At 41.0% G+C, this 24556-nt stretch overlaps 1 protein-coding gene across 18 annotated transcripts in view; it reads left to right on the forward strand.

The window, feature by feature from the left end:
- The first annotated feature begins 893 nt into the window (after positions 1 to 893).
- Positions 894 to 24556, forward strand: part of LOC105030698 (muscleblind-like protein 2a) — a 60821-nt gene continuing 37158 nt past the window's right edge. For 7 of the 18 annotated variants that reach the window (XM_010904729.4, XM_010904737.4, XM_010904735.4 and 4 more), the window contains exons 1-2: positions 894 to 1137; positions 22695 to 23567. In XM_010904729.4, the coding sequence (XP_010903031.1) occupies positions 23394 to 23567 (174 nt within the window). In that variant the 5' untranslated portion in view covers positions 894 to 1137; positions 22695 to 23393. Of the gene's footprint in view, positions 1138 to 12702; positions 13613 to 22694; positions 23568 to 24556 lie in introns of those variants that run through there. The other 11 variants (XM_010904731.3, XM_010904728.3, XM_010904742.4 and 8 more) reach the window with 4 other exon arrangements.

Here is a 24556-nt window from a genome sequence, read left to right on the forward strand (position 1 = left end):
TTCAACTACCTTCAACAAGATGAGAGCAAACTAGATATAGTCTTTAAAGGAACATTACGTAGAATTTTGTCAGTAAATGTTATCCATAATATATCTGAGGTAATAGTGTAATAATAGTGTTTTGCAACATTTATTCACAAGAAAATATTTTGGGTGCATAGAAAAGCACATCCTAAAATTCAGCAATCGTATTAATTGAAATAGACAGAATTCCTATTAAACCGGCCAAAATGCGAACTGGTTTGCTTTGCATTTCACCATTCTACAGGTCAACAGATGCATACGCATCGCACAAGACATGACTCCAGGCGTCACTTTGTAGTTCCCAAGTTAAACACAAACAAAAACAGTATTTTACACAGTCATGATCAAAGAGCAAAATATCCTGGCGCAACATGGACTGTGAACAGATAAAAATAATCAGTGATACACATATTCATATGCTTAATCCCTCACAGACTAGAGGACTGTTTTTAATTGTATTGTTGAATTTTAAATTGTGAATCTGTAAATATGATGTTAAAACTGTTGCTAACATGAAGGTATATATCCGGAAGTATGACGTAGGACGCTTCACACCCAGGTCTGCTACATCTTTTGTCCCGGGAGATTCTTAGTTGTTTCCTAGGCAACAAGCAGACTTTCCTTCCCTGTGCTGCTGCGTTTTGGACCATACCAAGTACAACTGTGATGATGATTACATCTTTGTCTAAACTTAATCAATTTCAACGTTCAAATTTGGACAATGAAAATCAGTAGACATGAATGAGGTCTAACCTTACAATTATTTCGTCGCACAAGTGAATCGATTGCTGATAAATGCAATTCCCATGTTTGCGTAATATTAATACACCCCTCAAGTGCATCCTGGTTTACAATCCCCTGAACTGTCAAAAAGAGCTTGTTGCTTGCAACACAATAGCCTTACTGTAAAGTAGATAGTTAGCTAGCAGTGATTGAAAGTTATTTCTGCCTTGACTGAGAGGGGGAAAAAAATCACACACAGAATGTCTGCGACGCCTTAACTAGATAGTCCATGTACGCGTATCTCTCCTTGGAATAGTTCCGCGTGGGCCCATATTGCATTGCACCTTTCTTGACTACGCTCGCAGTGACAAGTACAGCTGGATGCGGCAGGTAAGTAGCCAGGTAGCTAAGAATAGCGAGAATGCTACCAAAATGCTGACTTGGGTTGTTTCGTTCATGGTTAGTTTAGTTACATGTTTACCTTGTATTCTTGGCTCTCTGTGGAGGCTGTTGTCAAATAGGCTAACCATATCATACTGGCTCGAGCTAGCTAACGAGTTTGATTTGCTGCATCCCACGTTAACTACTTCGACTGGGAATGCTAGGATATAAAATGTTAGCTAATGTTGTACCGTCTTGTAGGCGTGTAGGGAATTGCCGGATTTGTATTCTTAGAGTTAGCCTATGTTGTCAGGTGGCATTTAATTGGCATTTGCTAGTTTGAAACGATAAAAAATGCTGGTAACTTTACCCCACGTAAACATGTTATTGAGCTATCAAAGCTGTACATGTGACATGTCACTGAATGTTGTAGCCATATGGTTGTATGTCTGTACTAGTATAACGTCCGACATCATTCAAATGAAGTTCAGGAGCGATTATATGCAACCCAGACTTAAACATAAAACTTAAATGTTTAAAACACAGGTTTCAGCATGCGGTAAATGGCTAGAATTTATTATCCACGTTGATTTTGCTGTACTCAGCCGTCAGCGTTATAGAGTAAGTTTAAGGTTGCCATTAAGCCGATGCAAACTAGTTTTTAAACTGAGAATTTTATGTCAACCTCTTCTCTTGTTCCAATAAAAGCAGGAGAGAAGTTATGAATTAGGTTAGGTTGAGCGTAGGACTATTGCGACACTATCAGCCAAAGTAACAATACAGGCTATTAAACTGTTGCATTATACTTTAAGTAGCATTATCTAGGTTAGGCTACACAACATTAACATATTTTAAGCATTTGACACACACACAAACGATTCGTAGGTACACACAGAAGGTCTAATTCATTGTTATGGTATGATTTTGTGACTCTGTAAAAGTATCAGTGCTATGCTGATCACGTTTAAAAACTATTTTATTAAAAAAATATTTTTTAGCCGCTTAGCCATCCAACTTTAGTACACATGAATGTTCTTGTCATAAATAATGAACACTACAAGCTAACAAAAAACAGTCCTATATAAAGCTTAGTAGAAAGGTCGGAGATATGTGACCCAAAAAGCATAAAAATTGTCCATCAGGAAAAAAAAAATCATTCAACCAATGCAATAGCCTGGCCCTAGCTGTTATGAATCGGATTAAGAAATGTTCTTTTGCTCTGGAGAATTTGATAGTCAATGTGCTTAAAAACTCAGCAGTCTATAATATAGCCTATGAGGTTGTCTTGCACAAAGATATCTCCTGAAATTGATGCAAACAACTGTTGATCAGATTTATAGGGTACATATGGGGCCTATCTGTGGATCTGTTTTGTGCTTTGCCGTATGTTGCCATGGGAACCAAACCCGCTGCTGATTGTGACTAGAAGCTCTGCAACATAGGAGAGACTAATGAACAATTCGACAAGATGGCGTGTCCTTATTTTGAGACATCTGAGCAACGTTACCCAGCTTTTGCATTATGATGTTGGGGTTTGTCTTTTTTTCACTCTGTAGGTTAATACAATGTTTGGTGCATTCTGCTCAGTCACGTATTTATTGGTCAGCTGAAAGTTCTTTCCTCCAGGGATTTCGAAGTGAAACAAATGTGGCTTCTTGATATTTAATAACAGAGAACAACAGGAAAGAAGCAGCTCATCATTAATCTTTGCATGGTTTTTTCAAATGTGTTATTAGGCCCAGATAGCAATAAGTAATTGGTAGACCGGAGGCCCTCCGTAGGCATTGAGGACCGTGTGCTAGTGTTTGGAGATTGTTTTATTGAGGTGTGCTGATGGCAGCCAAGCCCCTACCGATTACGAGCCACTATCTTGCCGCTGTCCCTCAGCTCTTAACCCGCCAGGCAACACTCCAGCTGCCTGCGAGAGGCAGTGACATTTATTTTCCAGCATCTACCGCCTCTTGTTTATATATTTATATATTTTAGGTTTATTTAACATATCCTTTTTGAAAAGGTTTGTGTCAATGAATTCCAACAAATTAACTTTTTATATTTGCTAGTTTTGCAAATAAGACACTGAGTTGTGTATCTGTTCTATAACACCGGCATTAGCATCTGACATTGTCATTACTAACTACGAGCATACTGACCGGTTTGAAGCAGTGTCACCTCCAACCGTCGATGCTGGAACAATGAATAGAGACTAGAGTTTCAAATTGGGTTAAAGTTGATGGGCCTTTTCCATAACTATGGAACACAGAATCAACAAAGTAAACAGTTAAACCAGTCAAATGTTAGCTGGGCAAATCTATTTCAGCTCTCGCCATCAATTGCAAAATGTACAGTTGTTTGTCTTACGCTTGCGTTGCTTCCGTGTAATTTTGTTTATGGAGCATTCAGTGTACTGTACATGAACCCAAACAAGGCTTGTCATTGGCCTTCACCTCACACACCTTCAAGGAAGTACATGCCTACGAACGTCCCAGCTTTCTATGTTTTACTTGCAACCACGGCACTGGGGGGTAGTGTCAGTCCTGACACTCTGCCAGAGACTGTTTTTTAATGTTAACTGATGGTATGTAAGGGTTATTATCTGATATTTTGAATGGAAAATTCTGCATAGGGCATCTTTAGGTGACAAATCAAAAGTGAACTAAATCTGGATAAACATCCCAGCAAGCAACACGCCAGTGGCCCACCGGTGGCCCACTAGCTTTTTGCCGCTGCGGCCACCAAGCGTTTCTGCAAAGCGTCGGGCCAGCAGGTCCGCTTTTAAATATAGCGCGGGTCGCAGCTTTGGGCAGTTTTCATGACGATGCCCTCTAACAATCCTGATCAGCAGCTCACCAGCGGCCCGACGGCCATATCAACTGTTGATATGCGAAGAAGCACAAAACATCCAAACTTGAGGATAAAATAAGAAACAAAAAATAGTAAGCAACCAAACTTTTGGACACATGAAGAAACAAGGGTTACTGTAGGTATTTAATCTCAGGCCAACGCTGTTTTGTTCAAGCTCCATTTCTATAACTTGTTTTCCCACCAATGGTTTAGAACTTGCATTCAGCTACCAGTTACTTGACTAAAGAATTTGAATGTAAATAGAATATTGCAAACAGTCATTGTTTAATACAGAACAGTCATTACGTTCTTACTCAGTAACCTAACAACACTTAACGCTAGTTATTTATAATAGAACAGAACTCACCATAGCTATGTAGGGGACAGGGCGTTCAACAATGTTTGGTCTGATATCCAAAAAATCCTTGATCTTCATTTGTTTCGGGTGTTCATCAAATTGTAGTATAACAATGTCATAATCCACATGTTGTATTGTCCAATTCAGAGCATATAGCTTATATCTTACACACTTTGAACAAGAGTTGATGAAATAACCAAGTCACTAAAATGAGTGATCATGGTATTACAGCGTGGGATTCCAAATGGCAATTGTCTTGCCTTACACATGCAATTTACATTTGCTATAGCGCCATCTATGGACACGGCGGTGTTTAAACACAGTAAAGAACTGTCCCCCATGAAGCATTAAAGTCGAGGCTTTAGGCGAGTAGTTGAGCTGGTACCATGCAGTGGAAAATGGCCATTAGTTGGGGAAAATATTATGGTAAGCAATGGCGAGAGACGGCTGTTTCAATGTGTTTATTGTACATGTCTACACGAAGGTCCTTTACCCAAGCAATAGTCAAAGTCTATTTTATTTATAAAAGCTTATGCAAACTGAGATCAGGAGAAAAGCGTCAAAAGCTGGTGGCCGCCATCGATTGCTCACTGGGATAGTCACAGACCCTCTTTGAAACATGGAAAAAGCTGAATTATCACAGTGCAGTAGCTGTATTAAAAATGTAACAAGATGACAACTTTCTAATGTTCTGATGATACACTGAACACCAACACAATTAAAACAGCCTACATAACTCTTCAATTCCATCTCGATTATAGGTATAAATAATTATCAACAGCTGGTTGTAATACCATGTGGGCTGACTCAGACTGCGTGGACAACATTTACTGGGATGGAGGGGTTTTAATGAAGCTAAAGAAGCTAACAAAATGGTTTCAAACTCTTGCATGAGCCTACTGCTTGTGGGTTAGAGAGACTTCTCAGTTATATAGCCTGCTAGGCCAATTAAGATGTTGAGGCGGGTCATATCTATTTTGAGCAACAGACTGTAAATATTTGTAGACTAATAATACCTGCATGCCTTTTCTATTAAAATATAGATTGCTTATTTGATCATGACACGTGTAAACAACCAGTAAACATCAGAGTGAGAAAAAAACAAACCGTTTTTTGTTTCAGTTGGTTTTGCCCATAAGAGTGCCTGGCCTAGATCAGAGAGTATACCATGTCATACTGCCTGAGATGCATATTGACAGGCAGGGTGGCATTTCACTGATTCAGATGATTTTCCTAGTGAGATATTTCAGACATTAATGTCAGTTGGCTGATACACAGTGGATCATGTGGATGCCGGAATAATTTTACATTGAAGAAAACATCATGACTTGTCATGTTCATGTCACAAAAAAGTCAATAGCCTATTTGTAACAGTTACATTTTTCTACATGTCTTTTCTTTGACGCACTTTTGACAGTTTAAAACTAAACATGCATGAAATCTTTAATAAATGATCATAATTTCTTCAGAAATGTGAGGCTGGCTTTGAACCATTGGATTTGTTCAGTGACTTGATGTGGACCCTCACAGAGGTGGATGGCCATCCCAATACGAATGGTTCCTGTATACACCAAGAAAAAAAGCATTTAGTTACTTAAATTGTGTGGTGTTCTACAAGTAAAAAAAGTGTATTGCATTCAATAATATCAAAACGTACTGTGAAGTATCGTTTTTAGAAACATCCCTGATACAGTCCCAGTCCAGGTTGTAGGGATGGGAAGAATGAAAGAATATAAGGTTGACTAAGTCCACCGCACCATTCACAACCAGAGATCTAAGTTACAAATGCAGATGTTATATATGACCCCTTCACATTCAGAAAACTAAGCAACAAATACAAATGCGTTAGATATGACCCTTGACATATTGCCCTCAATCAGACTTTATAATTAATGATGCCGTATGAGATTTCCAAAAGGTTTTTACATGATACATTCACAGACCACTTTTATGTAGTCACCTGCTTGTTAACACAAATAGCCACAAATCAATCAATCACATTTATTTTATGAAGCCCATTTTCCATCAGCAGTTGTCACAAAGTCCTTTTCCAAAACACCCAGCCTGAAACCCCAGTGAATCATGTGGCTACAATTCAATATGTAAAGCATGCAAACATGGTCAAGGTTTTGTTGTTCCATCAAATATTAGAGTAGGAAAGACCCATTGTTACTGTGATCCATGTGACTTACCGTGGTATGATTGTTAGTGCCAGATGTGGTGGATGGAGCGTCTCAGAAATAGCCCATCTTCTGGGATTTTCACCATACAGTCTTTTGAATTTACAGAGAATGGTGTGATATAAAAAAAAATGAAAATAAATAAAAAAACCACCCAGTAAGCGGCAGTTGTGTGGGCGAAAAAACCTTGTTAGTCAGATGAGAATGACCTGGCTTGTTCAAGCTGACAGAAAGGCCACATACAGTCAAATAACCACTCTTAACATTTGTGGTGCGCAATAGGGCAACTGAATGCACAATGTGTAGAACCTTGAAGCAGGAGCCAAAAGGGAGTCCTACCTGACAGTAGATTGGTATTGTAAATAAAGATCCAACAAGGGCTGATTGTCTCAGTTCCTTCCAAGATTAAGCCTAAATAAAATAGATTTTGAGCAAATTTACCAATCTGTCCTGTTGGTCATGTCCTGGCTCAATCTGGTCAAAAGCGGCTACAGGTCTTGCTACCTATAGGGCAAAGAAAAAATAGAGAGCAGTTAATTATAGCCACATTTGAGTCATTAAGGAGACAAATACAGATTAGTGTGTATACCCATTTTGAACTGTCCCCCTTGGTTAAAGAATACCACACTGACATTGCCAGCAGGATACTGTACTATTCCATTACACATTAAAATTGTACATTGAGTATAGGCTTTTTTCTGCATTGGACAAAGATCTAGTCACAGACCATGTCTGAAACGCATTGAAATTAATGAGATAGTTCATCCAAACATCATATTTCGATGTCAGTCCCCTTACTATCATTTTTTAAAACAATCCATTATTCAGCTCTATCTCAGTCTGTAAATAGATTTATTATCATCATACAAATTCATGAATGGAAACAGTACATACCTTTATCGCAAAGCTGCATTTCACTTGGAAAAGTACTCTAAAACACTCCAAATAATTAATTATCATTTACCTCAAAGAACATGACAATGTTGTATTCCTTGAAATATATATTTTCGCAATATGATTCTCATTTCAAATAAACGTGTACTTTCGGTGTTTGCCGGTCAGTTTTGTTCACAATTGTATCAATCCATTCGTTCGTTTGGAAAGAGAGTGTATACACACTAAATAAGTCAGTATTTGCTAACTAGAAAGCAAGTTAGCGTTTTCATCTTTGATATTCGCCTCGGACATTCACCTTGTGATGGTGAAAACGTTACTCCCCAACCATTGCCCATAATATCCGGAGTCAATGTGTACTTAGTGTATTATAGCATAGCAATTACAAGTATTACTTACAATCCCTCTTATCTCCACGGTTTAAACTGTGTAACTTAATGGAATTGCATTTGCCTTTATACCTCTTCTAAGTGAACGGGAGATACTATCCTTTGTATCAAAATGTTTCTTACAAAAATGTTATGTCTCGTTGCCGAAGATTATCTATTTATTCTTCCACAATACGACTCAGGAGATACAGAGGTATTGTCCCAATTGCAGAGTGGGTGGAATTTAATTAACTCAAGATCCATGAGCAGGCAAATGAGCAGGCAGAAATTGACATTGAACAAAGGAAAAGTTTTTTTTTTAATCAAAAGCACTGAATAAAACGGCATCATCCTGCACAATGAAATACATGTGACATGGCACACAACATCTACATAGTAAGAATAAACAAAAGCAAAAATATATCAATAATATAGTGGAAACTAGCAGCAATTTTAAAAAGCTAGGCAAAGCAACCCATCTTCTCATAGCTTGTTGAGGTTAAAGATCACGCTCACCTTGATGACATCACTGCCGAAGAACAGAAGCTGTATATGGTGGCTATAGGAAGTAGTTTGCTAGTGTCAGTTTGAAATCAACCAATTCTGCCAGCTGTTTTGTCTTTGTACAGTTTAAAAAAATCAATGCTACCACGGCAGATTACTGAATGTAGTTTGAAGTGTTTGAGTAGTTTTCCGCTTGCAATGCAGCTTTGCAAAACATTTCCATTCATGAATTTGGACGATTCTAATGGCTGTAATTATAGACTGGGACAGAGTTGAATAATGGATTGTTTGAAAAAATTGCTTTATGGGCCTTCTGGAATATCTGTTGGTAAGTGAAATTTCAGCAAAAAAGATTTTTGGACATATTATCCCTAAGTATACTATGCAAAAATAAGAAAAATGGATATAGTCATCTGGGCTAAGTGAATCGATGGCTGCCATTCACCTGCTGCTGCGGTGAATAATTTGAAAGACAGATTTCATTAATAAAAAGGTTAGTTTTCTCTGAAAAGTGGTAAATCAGTATTTACCAATAACGAATGCATACATTTTTTTCAGGAGTAATGATTCACTTGTACTTGGCCTCCTGGCCCCTGGGGAGACAACGGCTTCTTGAAGGAAAAAAAAATCAAACCATTGAAATTGTAGATCATTTAAAGGAATGTGGCATAATTTGGGATGTTTGAGAATATATACATTGCACAAAAAAATTAAGGGAACACACAATCATCACAGTATAACACCAAGTAATTTAAACTTCAGGGATATCAATCTGTCCAGTTAGGAAGCATAAGTGATTGTGAATCAATGTCACCTGTTTTGGAGCAAAAACAGGTGCACTGGAGAGGCAAAATGGTTTTGCAGTTGGTGGCCACGGACAGTTGCTCTCTCCTTATCCTTCCTGACAGATTCTTCTCTAGTTTTGCATTTTGCTCGTGTCCTTGTCGTTACTGGTAGCATGAGGCGGTACCTGCAGCCCAATAAGGTTGCTCGGGTCGTCCAGCTCCTCTAGGATGGCACATCCATATGTGTTGTCACAAGAAGGTTTGCTGTGTCTCCCAGTGCAGCCTCAAGATACCAGAAAATGGGCTGTTAGAACGGGACTGGGCTGTAGAAAGGAATCAACCCAGCAGCAGGAAAGCTATATGCCCCTCTGTGCGAGCAGGAACAGGATAACTTTCAGAAACAGAATCCAGGAGGGTGGCCTGAGGGACTGAATGTGAACGTTATGCTGCCTGCAGCATCATCTAGCATGACCAGTTTGGCGGTGTGTCAGTGAAGGTCTGGGGAGGCATATTCTTGGAGGGTTGCACAGACCTCCACATGCTATTCAACGGTACCCTGACTGCTGTGAGGTACCGGGATGAAATCCTCACGTCCATCATCAGACCTTACACTGGTGCAGTGAGCCTGGGGTTCCTTTTGGTGCAGGACAGTGCCCGGCCTTATGTGGCCAGTGTGTAGGCATTTCCTGGATGACGAAGGCATTGATGCCATTGACTGGCCCTCACATTCCCCAGACCTGAATCCAATTGAGATCCTCTGGGATGTTATGTATTTGTGCATCCGACGCTGCCAAGTAGTGCCACAGACTGTCCAGGAGCTCACTGATGCCTTGATCCAGGTCTGAGAGACATTGTTGGGAGTGCATACAGGCATGTGGGGGCCATACACACTACTGAGTCACATTATGAGTTGCCGTGATGAAATTCACTTAAGTTGGAACAGCGTGTGATTTAAATTGTTTAATTTTCCGTGTGAGTTTGTATCCAGTCCTCAATCGGTTGGTGAGTTTAGTCTCCTTTGTTACGTCATTTTGTTCTCAATGAATTACACACTGTACAGTAAAGATTTTGATCTTTAATATATTTTGTCCATCGAGACCTGATGTGTAATTTAAGTATTCCCTTAATTGTTTTGAGCAATTTGTTTTGGCCCAATAACTGTTTTCAATGAAATGCATGCTCCCAGGCACATGAAATCAGTGCATTGATATGCCAATTCAAATTTTCTGTTCCTCACTCAAAACTTTCAGATATCTTTTTCGACTTTTCTGGAAATGAAAGAAAAAGGTGCAGTGGTCTCTTAATTTTTTCCGGCGCTGTATGTTGTATAACACATTTCAAACAACATTTTCAGCAAATGGCAAAACACATGGTGTTTAAGTTCATGCTTTTTGTCTTGTTTCTACACACTAGCTACTAGTGATTGACATAACTGCGGGAAGTAAGGGTTCTGGGCCAGTCGCAGCGCCCCCCAACGAGATTTAGCTGTGCTGCTGCTCGCTGTTTAGTTTCCTCAGCACCCCCATTGCGTCACGTTGCACGGTATGGATCTACTGCCGATGACAATGCGTTGTCCGTCTGTCTATTCCCAGAACCTCTTGATACGAAGATCTTCCCTTGGCTATGGTGATTGATCATTCGGAATGCGTCTGGGCTTTTTAGGCAAACAGGATTTGTAACAGACGGTGTAAGAAAAAAAATCAATGACCATCACTACTAGCTTTTACCACTACATAGGTTCTGCCTAACCTAGGGAGAACATTTTGAGAACCCATTAGCTAACTTCGTTCATCATAGATATAATGTTTTCTAGCCACTGCTATCTGCTGGGACAAATGCTGTATTATATTGAAAATGCTTGGCCTATTTTTTATAGGATAAACTTTATTTGTCACTTATTAGGTGGGCCACTTTTTTTTGGGGGGGGGGGGGCACGTCTAAGAGTTTCTACGGTAGAATATTTTTCTTTTGAGTATGTCCCCCCCCATGATAAAATAAAATGTCCAGAAGAAACAGTGATTCTAAATTGGTTTCCATAAAATAAATAGATCAGAAGATTGGCAGGGTAAGGGTTATATCCAGAGGATTACAGACAATTCCATTTTACTTCTAGTGCATTGGTTAAACTACCTAGTTAGCTACATTCTGCAAAGGAATAGGATTGAATCCAGAATCTTGAAAACACAGAAGGTTAGGCCCTAGTTAGAAATCAGTTGCTTTGTTAAAACACAAAAGCGCAGCCTTTATCCCAGAAAACATGGGAATGAATTAATAATCTTCTAAAGCGATGATATAATACATTATTATCCATCACCTCCGCCACTATTATGGATGTAACGAATATCAATTTCTCAAAAAGATAAGTCAATAAAAGAAGTCCGAGACTAAATATAAATATATTCGATATTTATGAAAATGAGTTTTAATCTTATCTGATGCAAGAAGGAGAAAGAAATGAATATATATATATATATATATATATATTTATTATATTTCGTCTTATACTTTGGAGGTGCATTTTTATACATTTTTTATATATTAAACCATCCTCATAAAGACAAATTTTACCCCAAAAGTGTAATCTGTCCTTGTTGTTTGGCCTAAGAAAACAAAACATGTTTTTCCTACTTGCTGGTAAGTGACTAGATTTGGCGTTTATCGCCTGTTGTTTAATATCACTGCCAGGCACAAGGGTAAACGAGGACAGGGGAGGGAGGGGATACCACGGAGGGAAGGAAGTAGCCGGACTTGTTTGTCTGCAGGTTTTTTTTCCTCCTTTTTTTATGGATAAATGTATTCCTCCAACATTACGTTATGGGTTTTCTCATCGTTATAAAGTGCTCTGGCATAAGGCCAAGAAAATGGGACTGGGCTCCCAAATAATATTCTCTCAGCAGACTACCTTCTCCACAATACGCTCCAAGGCTAAAAATGTTTCATGGTTGTTTTTCTGCAGTCTTCTCCCGTCCATCTGTCTGAAGAGCATTTTAGTGTTGTCAAGCATGGATGTAACATGACACTTGTTTGCTGCCCCCCCCCCCCCCCCTACCCACCACACCACCACCCCTTTAACATAGAGACGAGAGTAGAGCGCCACATTTATACTCTCACCTGTGGTGTTGGCTGTTCAGAAACCTAAACTGAAGCAAGCAGCTTGAGAACATGGACGTTGCAGAATTTGCCAAGTAACAAACGCTTGCGAAACAACACTTTGCTACACTGCGCACTAATGATGTTGAGGTGACAGGGCTAACGTGAATTTCTCAGTTCCTCAGCTAAGTTGGGTACACATTCAACTTTGTTTAGAATGATTAATTAACACTTCAACACAGTGAAAAAATATTCTTTCCTTTTTGCTAGGCTGGCTGTTAATGCCCGAGCCTTGGGGGTTATCAGGTTTATTATGCAGTGGACTGGAAATAGCATGTCTAGCCTCATTGATGTGGTTGTTGATGAAGCACTCCCGTAATTTGCAGTCCACGTATGGTAGGGGGAGCTCAACGCAGACGTGGAAAGGGTGAGCAACATGAAGAGAGGGAGAGTCGGGTGGAGATGTGGGGGGGGGGGTGGATAGAGAGAGAGAGAGAATACAGCTGTTCTATTGGATTGGAATCGAAAAATCGTGAAGCCTGGGCTCTGACTCAACAGTTCTGTTCTGCTGCCGCTCCATCTGCCACGTCTCACGTGATGCCAGATAGGGTGGTGTGTGTGTCTGTCTGTGTCGTTACCGGGATGGGGTGTGTATGATAAAATAGTTTTCTTTCCTGGGGGATGGTGCTAGTCTAATCCAAATTGTCATGTTACAGTGCAGACGGGGAGAGCTTATGCTCCATATCAGACAGGTTTAGAAATGACCCAGTAGCCTAGGTCTCTTTTTAAAACAGGTTACAGGTACCTAGCTATATTACACTAATATTATCATTTAGTTTTTGATGTGGAGATGTGTGTGAGTATGGGCTTTTTGTTGGTTGCCTAATGGCCTAGATTTTCCTTTTGTGGAATGGCCAAAAGTGTAATGGCTGTTAACAGTTGGGTCGGGCATGAAATTGGGGAAATACCTTTAAGATCCAGATTTCAGTGTCTGTGTCATTTGGAAAGTTTTGCCTGCCTGCCAGTCAGGGCTCTGCAAGCCAATCAGAAAAGGGCTGTGATCAGCTACCTGCTTTCGTATTGGTCCCGGGCTGTGAGGGGGCGGACTTAGCTGGAGGCTGGGCGGGCTGGCAGGCAGGAAGGGGCTGGCCGTGGGGGGATGGCTCGCAGTGTTTCAGCCTGATAGCCGAGCAGACACTCCTCTGCTTCCTGCCTGCCTGCTCCACTCCCCTCCCCTCCGCGGCTGAGAGAAGAGAGAGAAATTCCCTGTCTAGGCATGGGCCTCAGGCTGCTGCAACGCTCGGCAGCTCCTCGCGGGGAATGACAACAGTTCACACGGTCATTAGCTCCAGACGCTGAAGCGGACAGACTCCTCCAAGGCATAGACGCCAGGTGCAACTGCTGCCTTTGCTGTGACTGAAAGAGAGGCACGATAGAGCTATACGGGACATCGCAAAACACCAGGTGGGAAGAACATCTCATCTATGAAACCTTTTTTTTTTTTTTTACTGTTTACTGCAGTGTGGTGCATACCCTCCTGGGTGGGGAGGTGAACTGGGAGAATGTTAGTGTGTGTATGGAGAGGGGAGAGGGAGTTCACCGCTGCGGTGATACAAACCCTTTTCAGGGTTCCAACTGCTGCAGTTCCTTGCGCTTGAATCGGGACTTGTTGATGATGGAAACTACATCAGACTGAGAGAGGCTCTCCCTCCATAATGCAGAAAAATTATGTAGAATTTCCTTTTCATGAAGTTTGGGGCTTGTGGTCTCGCTTATATGTTTCATACTCTTCAGACAGGGAAATATTAGTCTCCAAGCTGTTTGTAGGCTGGAAAAGTATTCAGTCACTCTATGCTCCAAAGGCTGTTAAAAACTTTTGAAATTGTGTCAACTTTCAACCAAGTAAGTTTGTATGCATCGTTTAAAGATTCTACACTCCTATACTGGAGGTGGACACGACATGGAGCCAAACGGCGGCATCCTGATTAGGCTACAATGAGCCATGCGCAATTTTAATGAGGTCCCACATGTTTTATAATCGCAGAGGAGGTCCTCAGTCGCACTCCAACATAAGCTCTGTATCCACGGCTGTCTGGTGTGTTAGTGTGTGAAGGACCAGGACATGTTGACTGGTCATGTGCCGGAAATCTCTAGACTGGTGTTTAACGTTTACCTGTCGTGAGTGGAACTGGTAGGGAGAAGGTGAGTGTATTCTGAAATGGACTGGTTCTGCCCTTCCTGTCAAGAAATAAATAGACAACATAAAAGCACAAATGTCACAGACAAGCAAGGCCAGGACCGCGAATCGGAGCAGCCCCCTCTCTAAAATCGATTTTGAGAAGGATGAGTTGTCACTGCTGACGCTCAGAGGTAATTAGCCATGGAATTCGGTGCTTTTAGTGAGTTCACCACTCCCCCAAATCATTTGAAATATTAACAACATTCTAAGTTACTTTGTAAATAAGCTCTTTATGTCCAGTCTCTGTGATAAGTGGAAAAGAAAGCTAAATCATTTGGGCCACACATTAGCAAGGATAATTCTGCTTTAAAAGCCAAATTGAAAGTAATATGAGAATTAACCTACTGGTGGGAGTTCTAGCATGGCAGTTTAGTGGTTTATACAGTTTTTTTTTCTTCACTACTGAAAAGCTTTTAAACGCACAATTAAAAAATGTTCTTTGAAAAATATCATCTGAAGTTCAGTGAGAAATAGTTTCACAGTATTTTCTTCTAAAGGACATTTGTCCTTCATTCAAACACCAGATCTCAGGCAACATGGTAATTCGATTCTGGTTTCCGTGATAGACTGGCTGTATCAATATTTGTTGGTATAAAATAACAAATAGTATCTTGATCGCAGAGGTTCTTTTTAATGAGTGAATTTTAGAAGTGCCTAGTATGATTCCTTCACTAAAACTGCTGCTGAGTTTGCCTTCAAACTTTGTGTTTTTATTTGCAGCGTTCTGGCAATTCTGCCATGTGATTTGATTGTAGAGTTGTTTGAATACATGTTTTTTCATGTATTAACATATCCAATGGCTAGGTTTCCATCCAATTTGCAGAATGGAAAAAATAAGTATTCTTAAATTAAAAGATGGGCGTATTTTCCTTTTTATAAATGAATGTTCAATGTCCTAAAGGTTTCAGCTCATTGTTTTGTGTAGCAATACTTTTGTCACAAATTTTCAGTTAAAAAGCAAATGTGTTCACTCTGCTTCTGGCCCCCAAGCCACTGCTCGTGAAAAGGTTTACCCCAGGCTATATGCTTAAATGGATAATGGACCAAGTGCAGTTGTCTTTTTCTATTGTCAAATAGCATTATTATATAGAACATTATTATTTTTTCGAAAGGCTTAAGGTCGTCCCTGTGCATTTTCCCCACTCTGTGAAGTTTATTTTCACTTATTTCGTCTTTACTGTCTAATAAATGTCATTGTTTCCCGACTCTCAGTGGGAGGACTGTATAACACAAATGTTAGGACTCAAAGTGAACTTTGATGTAGTATTCTCAAGTTACACTTATTAGCATATCCATGGCCATTTCTCAAAAAATTTCTTTGACATCCAAATACCCCACCATGTTAAACAATCTGTCGTCAAAAATTGTGTTTAACTGTTAGGCATATTTTCTTGGTTTAATGGTCAAATTTTAATGGCATAAGAACTGTGGATCTTATTGACATAATTGCTATTTGTCAAAAATAATCCATAATTGAAACCAGACCCTATTGCACATGTTTTTGACTAGCATCTGGATTTTCGAGGTGACGCAACCCAGGGTCATTAAAGTCATGAGACAACTCCAGTGGCTCTAATTTATGTTCTAGGCAAAGAAATGGCTAAGAAAGTCTAACCCTCTGATTGTCAGTCTATACTGAGCTGTAGATAATCAGGACAGAGGAATGGTTAGATATCCTATAGCAGGGCTCCAGACTGTGAACAAATATTCTTGGCTTTTTTTGGTTGCATCAGTGCAACCTTATGCAAGTGTAATGATTTGGTTAAATAGCAATGTAAATCATTCTGAGATCAAACTCTACACGTTTGTTTTGCTAGTTGTGTGTGTGGCTGCATTCATAAGCTACTCTCTCTCCCCCTTGCTCCCAACAACATGTTGTAGAATGGGCAGCTGGGCAGCTACTGCCCTGTGCAATGGCAGTTTTCAAAATAGAGTGGCAAAAGTGGTGGAACGATGGATCAAACTGGGTGGGTGAGGGCACAGATTAGAGTACAATTAATCACTGCCTGTAATATTCCCTTTTATTAAGGCGAGATGCCATACAATGTTCAAATCGGAGAATTGGGCTCCTTCATTATCGTACATACTATTATACCATGGATCCAGCTGCCTCTCCCCTCTACATATTCCGCCTGACATCTCTACTCCAACCAATGACACACGGATCATAAGGTAGGGGAAAACTGTCACTGGCCTTACCAGCCATGTGTTGTTTGTCAACAGTTACTTCATTTTAGAAATGCTCTGTAGTTGCAGGCTGTGCTCATCGCCCAGACATACAATTTGTTTTAAATGCAAAGTAATTAGAATTGAACCTACTTTAGAGCACATGTTTACAAGTCTAAAACATGTCAGCAATTTCCTCTGAGACTCACCAGGGGAAAATGTAAGTCTGTTGCTCTGCCTATAGGCCAGGTCCTTCATGAGAAGTCCACAAAGAAATCGGTCACAAAGTTTTCGTTAAGGCTATTAGGATATGGGGCACATATTTCTGCTGACTAGTCTCTCTATTACCCTGCTTAGCTTAGCCCACTAACCTCTGCTTAGCTAGTGTCACTCATTCCTCCTTATGCTAATGACATTTGAAAACTTCAAGCTCCAAGAGATGTACCTAATACCAATTTGCACAATAGCATACTTCACTTCTATGCATTTAATGGAATATTCGAGGCAACTTCAGCCTTGAAAATAGGCAATGATTAGATGTGTTGGATATTGATCTGCTTGTTTATTAAGAACCTCCTTTTGTAATGTTATTATACATAAAACTGGGAACGGAACGAGAAATCCTTAATAGAAATCCTCAGATTAAATAAGAGGCCTGGGTTATAGTTTTATGGGAGAATTTTCCGCAAACAGATCATAATATTAGTCAGTTGACATTTGGATACTTACAAAAGTGACGTAATCAAGCGTGGTCTTTAGAACCATTAGTGTTAGTACAGTAAAGGCAACAGAAATGCTTTTCAATAAGCCTGATCGTAAAACCCCCTGAACACTGTTACTCCTGTATTTCCAGGAACAACTAGAGATTGACATTTTCCTTTTTATTACACTGAGTCACTATCACGGTCTTTGCTGCCATGGAAAATACGGCCTACTCTTGTTCTTCCTGGCCATGCAAATGTATGGGGGATTGCCATCTCTTCATGGTAATAAATTCAAAAGAGCCTGGATTAATTTGCTTGGGTGTTATAGACCTGTAGCTTAACATCTATGCTGAGCTGGTGCTTTCATAAGATTGCATTGTTTCCATTTTACAGAAAAGATACAAAGTGCAGACTGTCCCATAGGCTGACAACATCCAGGATAGACCAAGTGAAGACTGTGTCTTTGGTTGACTACATCCAGGGGAGACTCAAACACAGCCAAACGGTGGCATTCAGAGGTCACACTAAATGACTTTCAATCGTGAATTCTAGGCAGGCCTGCTCTCATTCAAATTGGACCAAGATAATGCAAGGCCAGCTGTAATCCAGCTCAGACTTGCTATAAAAGATCATTTCAATGTACCTGATGGGATTCCTCACTACACTCCTTCTCCCCCCCTTTATTTAATTAGTTGCTTATGTTTTTATTTTTTCTCTATACGGTAATGAAAAAAACTATGTTTACACATTGTCAACACACTGTCGCTCTTTCCTGGAGGCACCAATCACTGCAAAATGAGTGGGGAGATGGGCAGGGGGAGTAATCTTTGCAGGTCACAACAAGGGTGTCACATGACCCAATGTACCTGCGCACCATCTGTCCCTCCAGTTGTCCTCATCAGCACTCTGTACTGGAGGTGTTCCGGCTAGGCTAAGCTCAGCTTTAGCCTATGTACTGCCTGGCTCTGGGCAAGGACGGGCTAATCAACTTTTTGTGGCCCCCAGAGTGTAGACTAACTGTTTTTAGCTAGACTAGCTTAGGCCAGGCTACAAACACACCGGTTTAGTTAGAGCTAGGCTATGCTATATTATGTGACTGTTAGCTCTTTCTAGCTTTCTAACCTGATTTACCCGAGCCATTCACCCTGATATCTGGGCTGTTTTCTGAACCAGAGTAGAATAGTAGGCTAATAATCATGTTACTTTCGTAACCCGATATGGAAAAAGCTTTTCTGCTTTTCTTATCCTGCTCACTGCGATGCGCGCCAGCATTGGTTTAGAACACATTGACAGAAGACCCCAAGTTGCCATTTTGGTTATTCATCATTTTGCAAAAGGCCATTAGAATGAAGGCTTTTGAGCTTTTTGCAACTTTGCCACCACTTAAACTTTTCCCACACAATTATTTGAATTGATTTCTGGGAATTGCTGATTGCCGGGATATTGAGAAAGCTTTGTTTTCCAAACAGCAATGATTCCAGCCCCATGATTTTAGGAGGTAAAGAATAATTTATGAGCCAATTAGATACTGTGTTTTTTCCAGAGGGGTGGTATTACTGTATTATAAAGCTCTGGAGTGAGGTTTCCCTAGACGCAGTGTTTCTCAACCCTGCTCCTGGACGCTCCCCCTACCCTGCATGTTTTAGATCTCTCCCTGCCCTAACATACCTGATGTAGCTCATTAAGGACTTGATAATGAGCTGATCATTGGAATCAGGTGTGACAGAGCAGGGAGAGATCTAAAACAAACAGGGCAGGGGGGCGCCCAGGAGCAGGGTTGAGAAACACTGCCCTAAAGCTAGGATCACCTTTACTGTCCCCAACCCTAACCTAACCATAACCTTAACCCCTAGAGGGAATTAATCCAAACTGAATGAAGTTCAGCTAATTCCTGGGAAAATTCCTTCACCCTACAGTACATTATTTGTGATCTGCCTTTTAAATTAGAATACATTTTGAAGTTGACATGGATATTCTAGGCTAGATTGATTTTACCTGGCCTTCTTTGGAATTTTTTACTTTCCATACAATTCCATGTTGCGTAACAGACAGAAAACAGACCTAAAACTGTTTGACTATGTTCTAAAAATAAAAAGGGATTAATTGTAAAAGGTCACATCTGACATGATTCTTACCTGGTTCTTTCATAGTGACTGACTCCTCCCCAGGGAGATGCTGTGAAATTAAAATCCTGCCTTTGAGAGTGTAGGCTCTTTCAGAGAGAATGGGGCGAGGCATCTCATCTAATTTCATGGATTTGCAGTGCTGTACTAAAGTGGGCCAATTTCCCTAGATGACAGGACAGTGTTTTGCCACACACACGCACACTCTGTTTTGCCACGTATGAATCTGCCTTGTGGTGGGTGCTGGGGGATGGGAGTCATCTGAAACATCCTTCTGGAATAGAGGTGGGTGTCCCCAGTGATGGCCTATAGCACCTCAGCACTGGTTAACCAGCATGTTAAAGTTGTAAAGTTTGTTTTATTTGGCCTTAGCCTACAGTAGATATGGGTCTCTAGGGCCCAGTTTATACATAGGAATTTTGCATATTGGATACAATTTGAAATTGAGGAATCCCATGCATTCGATTTCTGTACATTTAGTTTTAATTAATTGAAATCCGAATGTGGAAACTTTCCAAAAACTGAGCCTGGGTTCGGAAAAAAATTGTGAAGGATAATGGCTAAGCCTGATTTCTATTGTGTGTAAAAAATCAGCTGTTTCATATAGTGGTTGAAATACTGATTGCGTACACGGTCATGAAGGTTAAGAGTAATTAAATTATTTATTGCAGCATTTGATAGTCAATTGTTCATGATGTTACCAACTTGGTCTTATCAAACTCAATGTCAAAGAAACTTCCGGTTGTACCTCTACATTATAGATATTGCAATCTGGAATACACATCACAGTACTGTAAACCCATTGGCTAATTACTGTCGCGCTTTGACTGAACGTGACTTCCTGTGTACGGATAAACAGATGTTCTGTTATTATCTAAACATAACAAGCATACATTCATACACTTCAACATGTGCCACAGAAATATTTGTGATCTTTCTTACTATATATTGAAGCATGTGACATAATGGCCCATGATATTAAGCCAAGTAATCAAAACGTAATATTTTTTTAAAGAGAGAAAACCGTGTTTGAAAGTCAGGGATGGCAGTGGGAGTCAAAGACCGCAAGGACTCACACCCCCTTCCAACTGTGTGCCGTAGTCTTTTACTCAGACTGTTTTAGCACTCTAGGCCTCCATATGTAAGTTTTTCACTTGGACTCGCACACAGGTTTGTTTGTATGAAGTCTGACTATTGTCGCGTTCATTGGGCTGAGTCACAGTGGAGTGCATTGTGCTCACCATGCCGTCCCTTTTTAAACAGAACGATGTGTGGGATATGAAACGGTGAAGGGAATCTTAAACAGCAGCTGCAGGTTTTACAACACTCCCTCCCATGTCTGCCTGCCCCACCCCCACTTCCCCCTCCCAGTTAGCGCTAGAAAATATTTCCAGATGTTCCTGGAGAAAGCGGCTCCCTGCACGGCCCGTAACCCATTCAGTAGGCAAGCAAAAGACTGGGCTATGTTGACCTCTTCTGTTTTCATTCGTTTCAACCCTAAACCCTTTCCCCAGAACCTCAGAGGGACTGAGGATGGCGAATGAAAGCAGAGAGACTTAAGAGACTCTTTCTCCCTACAAATTGAAAATCCGCCGGCCGCATCGATGAGCCGCCATCTAATTTGATTGGTCGCCTCCGGTTGGTCGGTGTCGAGGCACTCGCTGAGCGCCCGAGCAGTGGCGTAATCGCGTCTGGCACATGCATCTGTCTCGGTCCCCTCTCTCGTGTGTGTCTCTCTCTCTGTTGGACAGTTTCCCAGAATACTGCTGCGCATTTTCGATGGGCTGGTGGTCCCTGTCGCGGCATTACTCAACAGGGTGGGTGGACCCGAGGGGCTTTACCCTCATTGTCCATGTTGGCTTGGCCCACTGTGCTCTGAGTGTCTCTCTGCACAGGGTCATTGCCATCCTCCGCTCTGCTTTATATTCAACACACTGGAGGGCTGCGGCAGACAAGCCGGCGCACGATTGGACCAAGTGACAGCTGAATAACCTCGCAACTGCCCTCTGTTGGCTTACACGGCACATCAAGTCTGACTTGTCCTACCCAGCCAAACACACACGGGTCACTCACAGATCACTTCAAAATTGCGCCACACTTTTGTCTCTCCCAGTTGCTGACGTTTGTCAGCAGTGTTATTGTTAGGGGTTCAAGCAGAGAAGCGGATGCAACTCTGTATTTCTTACCATTGCCATGCTAACTACCCATGGATAATGTTTGGATAATGCACCTTATGTCAGCGCTGCAATTTATTATCCGATAAAGTATTACATCTGTGTGGTCGGGCCAATATAGTAAGTGCACGTAAATCAGACAGATATTTGTATAATAACTAAACTTTGTACACTTCTCAACACATTTTCAAGGACTGTTGATTGTTTTAACTAGAATTTGGCCAGACATGCTAGGTTTATGAGGTCTACCTACAGTACAAGGTGTTTGGCTGGATGGAGGGATGTTAGAAAGGAAAACACATTTCCTGTGATTTCATTGGCTTATAGAATTAGGCTATTGTTTAAGCTAAAGTCCTGAGAAATGTTGTGTTTGAACATGTAATTCAGATATGATAGATACAAGTGGTTCTGGAGGAAAAACATTGCTTCAAGTCATCAGCATTAGACAAAATGGTCCAAAGTGCATGAAAAGCATATGATCTGTTCGATGTTGAGATCTGATGTTTGGCAAATGTAGTGAAGAGTACTGAAGTAGGATAATGTGTACAGTTTGTTCTGATGGTGGTGCAACGGGCTTACACCTTGAACCCAAGCATCGCTGCTTGCAGCTATGTATTTCCTGATTTTTGGGATGTGTTTAGAAGTATAATGCTGTTTAAATGTTTGCTTAGGCCCTACATCTGTTTTGTGAGCAGGTTTCAGGTTTTTGAGGTGAAGTCTGTTGCAGCATTATCTACACTTAAGTTAGAATAGGATGGTCAAAACGTTTAAAAAAAAATGTAAATTGAGTTATAACAAGCTAGTTGCTATTAGGTGGGCACAGAGCATTTCCTGGTCAGCGTTCAGAATGATACTTCCCCTACAACGAACCAATTAATTGTGAATACTAATGCATGTGGGTCTTATTTGTTAATGAAATTCACAGCTTTGTCGTCTTGTGAGCGGATGAATTATTGGGTTAATTTATTTTTGTAGAGGTTTTTAATTGATCAGACACTCTTGTAAAGAGATGTTGGAAGAATGCTCTGTCCTCGGCCATATCATTCCGGTCTATTAGAAAACAAAAAACGTTTGCATTAATTCTCCTGACAGTTGTTTAGGTATTCTTTCTGAAAATACCCCCCTTTTTCTCTCTTACAGATCAGTGACAGAAAGTGCCTTGTCAGACAGCATCCCTACTTGAAGCTGCCTGCCTGTGTGTCTCCTCCACCAAGCCCGCAAGGTTCCCTCCCCTTTTGCTGTGACAGAAGATCCCTCATTTCATCTTCACCAGGCACCGTCGGTGCGCAATAGAAACCCAAGCAGATTCAACTGCAGTGGTGTGGGGATCTGGCCCAGCCTCTCTGCCCCAAGAGAGCTGACTGACTTGCACAGAGAGGTTATTGTCAATACCCAACCCACTGTCTGAGCGCCCTTAACATTCTCAACCCAGCAGTGCCATCGTGTTTTCAATAGCACCAGTTTCAGTTTCCTTCCCGACTGCTCCCTCCCTCTGCCACCACTACTCCTGTCGTCCAAAGGACAATTCGGGCGGTCTGCCTGTCCAGCCATCCTCTGAGCATGCCCTTGTTGCGCTGTCAGTGGCCTGCACCCGGGACTAACTGATCGACGAGTGAAGGTCTCTTGATTGACAGCTTCTCTGATAGCCTCAACCTCCCATGCTGCGACCGCAGGGTGCACGACTTTCGCTGACCCGCGCACGCCATTATTCAAATTGTTTTTAGCTACATGTTTTAGTTACATTTCTTTTATTTTTCTCCCTGTAGCTCTTCAAAGAATCGTTAAATTATAAGCTCTCCTAAAACAAGTGGCTAGCTCAACACCACTTCCGGTGCTGCTATGGCTTTAAACATTGCTTCGATACGAGACACAAAATGGCTGACTCTGGAGGTGTGCAGGCAGTTCCAAAGGGGGACGTGTTCGCGGAGTGATGAGGAATGCAAATTTGCACACCCGCCCAAAAGCTGCCAGGTGGAGAACGGAAGAGTGATTGCCTGCTTTGACTCGCTAAAGGTAAGAAATGCCAGCAACCACAGCTTGGCCGATGGCTGTGATGCTTGGATGCTGTCCATATTGGAGAGCAGGGGAGTGGAGATTAAGGGGGGGTACTTATGTTAGGGGCCTCTGTGGTATCGCTCTTCAAACGATTCATAGATACCCTTTGCTCTTTGATTTGGGAAAGATTTTTATTTGAAATGGGCACTGCAGACTTAAGTTCTCCTTAACAGTTTGTAATCATAATGGGTGTGCTTTTATCCTGGTTGAGTGAGCACCTTTCTCTGGGCTCAATCATTGGAAAAGAACATTCTCCACTGATAGTAAGATTAAAAATCCTATTGATGACGGCTCTGAGCCTGTGATGGTGGCTTATCAAGTCAATAGTAGCCAATAATCTGGGCCAGTTAATTAACAATGAGGTATTTCAATGCAGAGCATGTAAATGTGTATATTAGTCTGTAGTATTAATCTATAGATAATTTACGCTGCATACATAAGTACACAACTTGAGCATTTTGCCCATCAGATGGTAGATTCAGGACAGGTGCTCCAATGACAGTGCATGTAAGATCTGCTCACAGACAGGCTTGACCTTTGTAGAGAAAGGTCAAAAAGGGCTCCTGTCATGATTGCTGCCACGAGTTTATATTTTGTAGTTTAGCTCTAACATTACCATTGCTCATAATTTATACTACTTTCCCCAACATCTGATGATTTAGAGGCTTGCAGTGGTTTCATTTCTGGACTGTGTAATCTGTTACACGTAAAACAACAATGCTGAAAAGGAAAATGTTTGCCTCATTGAGTGAAACCAGCATGGTATCCATGCTGCCATGATCTGAAAATGCAAAGAGGGTAGTGAATCACTAGAAAAAACTACCTGAAAGAGTTATATTGTAAAAAATAAATGAAACTATGAGCCCAAGAAAACCCTTTTTAAGACCATCCCGTCTAAAGCAGGTTGCCTGGTGTAGCCTTACACAGCGAACTACCGCATTGGGGAC

The sequence above is a fragment of the Esox lucius genome, chromosome 22 (assembly GCF_011004845.1).
Source record: "Esox lucius isolate fEsoLuc1 chromosome 22, fEsoLuc1.pri, whole genome shotgun sequence".
Taxonomy (NCBI): Eukaryota; Metazoa; Chordata; class Actinopteri; order Esociformes; family Esocidae; genus Esox; species Esox lucius.